This window comes from Corvus brachyrhynchos, unplaced genomic scaffold (assembly GCF_000691975.1).
Source record: "Corvus brachyrhynchos isolate BGI_N302 unplaced genomic scaffold, ASM69197v1 scaffold894, whole genome shotgun sequence".
NCBI lineage: Eukaryota > Metazoa > Chordata > Aves > Passeriformes > Corvidae > Corvus > Corvus brachyrhynchos.
In genome coordinates this window covers 43,915-49,568 of record NW_008237442.1, presented here as the reverse complement: position 1 = coordinate 49,568, position 5,654 = coordinate 43,915, and the positions used below count along the sequence as shown (strand labels likewise).

The 5,654-nt window shown below is 43.9% G+C and overlaps 1 protein-coding gene across 1 annotated transcript in view; it reads left to right on the top strand.

The window, feature by feature from the left end:
* Position 1: 1 nt before the first annotated feature.
* Positions 2-5,654, top strand: part of GABBR1 (gamma-aminobutyric acid type B receptor subunit 1) — a gene marked incomplete at its 5' end in the record, with an annotated part of 33,923 nt that continues 28,270 nt past the window's right edge. The window contains one exon of the mRNA XM_017731395.1: positions 2-260. Coding sequence (XP_017586884.1) covers positions 2-260 — 259 coding nt within the window. The remainder of the gene's footprint in view (positions 261-5,654) is intronic.

Sequence of the window (5,654 nt, the reverse complement as noted above, 5' to 3'; positions counted from 1 at the left end):
ACTGGTGGTGTTGCTGGTGTTGTTACTGGTGTTACTGGTGTTACTGGTGTGTTACTGGTGTTACTGGTGTGTTACTGGTGTTACTGGGACGGCGTTGGCCCCGCAGTGCGACCCCGGCCAGGCCACCAAGTTCCTCTACGAGCTCCTCTACAACGACCCCATCAAGATCATCCTCATGCCCGGCTGCAGCAGCGTCTCCACGCTCGTGGCCGAGGCCGCGCGCATGTGGAACCTCATCGTGGTGAGCCAGGCCGGGAGTTTGGGGAAGTTCGGGAATTTTTGGGGAATTTTTGGGGATTTTTTGGGGATTTTTGGGGATTTTTAAAGGAATTTTTGGGGGGTTTTTGGGGGGTTTTTTGGATTTTTTTTGCATTTTTTTTGGATTTTTGAGGGATTTTTTTGGATTTTTTAGGGATTTTTTTGGGGTTTAAAAAAAAAAAAAATTAGGGTTTTTTTGGGATTTTTTGGGGGATTTTTTGGGAATTTTTTTGGAATTCTTTGGGATTTTTTGGGATTTTTTTTTGATTTTTTGGATATTTTTTAGGCATTTTTTCCGGATTTTTTTGGATTTTTTGAATGATTTTTTTAAGGGAATTTTTTGTTACTGGTGTTGTTACTGGTGTTACTGGTGTTACTGGTGTGTTACTGGTGTTACTGGTGTGTTACTGGTGTTACTGGGACGGCGTTGGCCCCGCAGTGCGACCCCGGCCAGGCCACCAAGTTCCTCTACGAGCTCCTCTACAACGACCCCATCAAGATCATCCTCATGCCCGGCTGCAGCAGCGTCTCCACGCTCGTGGCCGAGGCCGCGCGCATGTGGAACCTCATCGTGGTGAGCCAGGCCGGGAGTTTGGGGAAGTTCGGGAATTTTTGGGGAATTTTTGGGGATTTTTTGGGGATTTTTAAAGGAAGTTTTTTGGATTTTTTAGGGTTTTTTATGGATTTTTTTTGCTTTTTTTTTTGCATTTTTTAGGGATTTTTTTTTGATTTTTTGGGGATTTTTGGGGGATTTTTTAGGGATTTTTTAGGGATTTTTTGGGGATTTTTTGGGAATTTTTTTGGGAATTTTTAGGGATTTTTTTTGATTTTGAAAGGATTTTTAAAATATGTTAAAGGAATTTTGAGGGATTTTTTGGGGATTTTTTTGGATTTTTTTTGATTTTTTAATGATTTTTTAAGGGAATTTTTTGTGAGTTTTTGAGGATTTTTTAGGGATTTTTTTGAGATTTTTGGGGGATTTTTTGGGGATTTTTTGGGGTTTTTTTCAGATTTTTTGGGGAATGTTTTGGGATTTTGGGGGGATTTTTTAGGGATTTTTTGAGGAATTTTTAGGGTTTTTTTGGGATTTTTAAGGCATTTTTAAGGGATTTTTGGGGGATTTTTTAAGGGATTTTTAGGGATTTTGGGGGATTTTTTGAGGATTTTTAAAGCATTTTTTGGGGATTTTAAAGGGATTTTTTTGGGGTTTTTTTCAGATTTTTGGGGAATTTTTTGGGGATTTTTGAGGAATTTTTAGGGATTTTTTGGGGATTTTTTAGGCATTTTTTTAGGGATTTTTGGGGGGATTTTTAAGGATTTTTTGGGGATTTTTTAGGCATTTTTTGGGGATTTTTTGGGATCAAGATCATCCTCATGCCCGGCTGCAGCAGCGTCTCCACGCTCGTGGCCGAGGCCGCGCGCATGTGGAACCTCATCGTGGTGAGCCAGGCGGGAGTTTGGAGGCATTTTTAAGGGATTTTTGGGGGATTTTTTAAGGGATTTTTAGGGATTTTGGGGGATTTTTTGAGGATTTTTAAAGCATTTTTTGGGGATTTTAAAGGGATTTTTTTGGGGTTTTTTTCAGATTTTTGGGGAATTTTTTGGGGATTTTTGAGGAATTTTTAGGGATTTTTTGGGGATTTTTTAGGCATTTTTTTAGGGATTTTTGGGGGGATTTTTAAGGATTTTTTGGGGATTTTTTAGGCATTTTTTGGGGATTTTTTGGGATCAAGATCATCCTCATGCCCGGCTGCAGCAGCGTCTCCACGCTCGTGGCCGAGGCCGCGCGCATGTGGAACCTCATCGTGGTGAGCCAGGCCGGGAGTTTGGGGAAATTTGGGAATTTTTTTTGGATTTTTTTGGATTTTTTTTGCTTTTTTTTTTTGCATTTTTTAGGGATTTTTTCGGGATTTTATTGCGGATTTTTTGGGGATTTTTAAAGGATTTTTGAGGGATTTTTGGGGGATTTTTTGGGGATTTTTAAGGCATTTTTTGGGGATTTTTTTTGGATTTTTTGAGATTTTTGGGGGGATTTTTTTCAGATTTTTTTGGGAATTTTTTTTTGATTTTTGGGGGATTTTTAGGGATTTTTTGGGATTTTTTAGGGATTTTTTGAGGATTTTTAAGGCATTTTGGGGGGATTTTTTTGGGATTTTTTGAGATTTTTGGGGGGATTTTTTTCAGATGTTTTTGGGAATTTTTTTTGATTTTTGGGGGATTTTTTGAGATTTTTGGAGGATTTTTTGGGGATTTTTTGGGATTTTTTGAGATTTTTTGGGGGATTTTTTTCAGATTTTTTTGGGATTTTTTTTTGTATTTTGGGGGATTTTTTTTATTTTTAAAGGATTTTTTTAGGGATTTTTTTGGCATTTTTTTGGCTTTTGGGGAATTTTTTAGGAATTTTTGGGGGTTTTTTGATTTTTTTGAAAATTATTTTGGAATTATTTTGAAATTTTTTGGATTTTTTTTGATTTTTAAAAAACTTTTGGGGGTATTTTTCTTTTTTTAAATTTTTCTCTGAATTTTTGGGGCTTTGTTTTGAATTTTTCTAATTTTTTTAATATTTTGGAATAATTTTTAAATTAAAAAAATTTAATTTTTTTTTTTAATTTTGGGGGAATTTTTGGGACTTTTTTGGATTTTTTTAAAAAATCTTTTTTCTGGATTTTTTGGGGGGATTTAAAAAAATTTATTCATTTTTTGGTTAATTTTGAATTAAAATTTTTTTAAAATTTTTTAAATTTTAAGGTTGATTTATTTTGGAATTTTTTGTGGGGAGGAAATTTTTTTTGAATCTTTTTAAAAACATTTTGGGAACGTTGGGAGTTTTTTGGGGGGGAAATTTTTTTTTTGATTTTTTCCAGGAATATTTTGGATTTATTGGGAGGGAATTTTGGGGATTTTGGGGAAATTTGGGAATGCCGTGGGATCGGGCCCTGCTCGGTGCCGGGGGGAGCTCAGGAGGGGGGATCGGTTGTTCCTTTCCGCTTGTTCCTTTCCATGGATTATTTTCCCAGTCGTTCCCATCACTCCCAGGCCATTCCCATCATTCCCAGTCATTCCCAGTCATTCCCAGTTGTTCCTGGTTCTTCCCAGTTGCTCCCATCACTCCCAGGCCATTCCTATCACTCCCAGTCCTTCCCAGTCCTTCCCAGTTGTTCCCAGTTGTTCCCGGTTCTTCCCAGTTGTTCCCATCACTCCCAGGCCGTTCCCATCATTCCCAGTTGTTCCCAGTTTTTCCCATCACTCCCAAGTTGTTCCAGTCACTCCCATGTCATTCCCACCATTCCCAGTTGTTCCCAGTCCTTCCCAGTTGCTCCCATCATTCCCAGGCCATTCCCAGTTGTTCCCATCACTCCCAGGCCATTCCCGCTATTCCCAGTTCTTCCCAGTCCCTCCCAGTTGTTCCCATCACTCCCAGATTGTTCCCTACTCCCCATTCCCACCATTCCCATCACTCCCAGGCCATTCCTGTCGTTCCCAGTTGTTCCCAGTCGTTCCCAGGCCATTCCCGCCATTCCCAGTTCCCAGTCGTTCCCATCACTCCCAGGTCATTCCCAGGACATTCCCATCATTCCCAGATCGTTCCCTACTCCCCATTCCCACCATTCCCATCACTCCCAGGCCATTCCCGTTGTTCCCAGTTGTTCCCAGTCGTTCCCAGTCATTCCCAGTTGTTCCCATCACTCCCAGATCGTTCCCAACACCCCCATTCCCACCATTTCCACCATTCCCATCATTCCCAAGTCGTTCCCAGGTCGTTCCCAGGTCATTCCCAGGACCTTCCCACCATTCCCACCATTCCCATCACTCCCAGGCCATTCCTGTCGTTCCCAGTTGTTCCCAGTTGTTCCCATCACTCCCAGATCGTTCCCAACACCCCCATTCCCACCATTTCCACCATTCCCACATCATTCCCGACACCCCCATTCCCACCATTCCCATCACTCCCAGATCGTTCCCGACACCCCCGTTCCCACCATTCCCACCATTCCCACATCATTCCCGACACCCCCGTTCCCACCATTCCCAGGCCATTCCCAGTTCATCCCCTACTCCCCATTCCCGCTATTCCTCCCCATTCCCATCATTCCCACCATTCCCAGATCATTCCTTACTCCCCATTCCCACCATTCCTCCCCATTCCCATCATTCCCAGATCATTCCCATGTGATTCCCAGGACATTCCCACCGTTCCCACCATTCCCACCATTCCCACCATTCCCATCACTCCCAGGCCATTCCCGTTGTTCCCAGTCATTCCCAGTCATTCCCAGTCGTTCCCAGTCATTCCCAGTTGTTCCCATCACTCCCCCCCCTCTCCCCCCCCCCACCATTCCCACCATTCCCACCATTCCCAGTTCATTCCCAGACCATTCCCAGGTGATTCCCAGGACATTCCCACCATTCCCACCATTCCCAGATCATTCCCGACACCCCCATTCCCAGCATTCCCAGGCCATTCCCAGCATTCCCAGCATTTCCAGTTCATTCCCAACACCCCCATTCCCAGGTCATTCCCAGGACATTCCCACCATTCCCATCATTCCCATCATTCCCATCCCATTCCCATCATTCCCATCACTCCCAGGCCATTCCTGTTGTTCCCAGTCATTCCCAGTCATTCCCAGTTGTTCCCAGTCATTCCCAGTTGTTCCCAGTTTTTCCCATCACTCCCAGGTCATTCCCGACACCCCCATTCCCACCATTCCCATCATTCCCAGATCATTCCCACCATTCCCACCATTTCCAGATCATTCCCACCATTCCCATCATTTCCATCATTCCCACCATTCCCAGGTCGTTCCCAGGTCGTTCCCAGATCATTCCCACCATTCCCACCATTTCCAGATCATTCCCATCATTCCCATCATTTCCATCATTCCCATCATTCCCACCATTCTCAGGTCATTCCCAGGACATTCCCACCATTCCCAGGTTGTTCCCAGGTCATTCCCAGGACATTCCCACCATTCCCAGATCATTCCCAACACCCCCATTCCCACCATTCCCACCATTCCCAGATCATTCCCAGATCATTCCCGACTCCCCATTCCCACCATTCCCATCATTCCCAGGTCGTTCCCATCATTCCCATCATTCCCACCATTCTCAGGTCATTCCCAGGTCATTCCCTGGACATTCCCACCATTCCCACCATTCCCAGATCATTCCCGACACCCCCATTCCCAGCATTCCCAGGCCATTCCCAGCATTCCCAGCATTTCCAGTTCATTCCCAACACCCCCATTCCCAGGTCATTCCCAGGACATTCCCACCATTCCCAGATCATTCCCAACACCCCCATTCCCACCATTCCCACCATTCCCAGATCATTCCCAGATCATTCCCGACTCCCCATTCCCACCATTCCCATCATTCCCACGTCGTTCCCA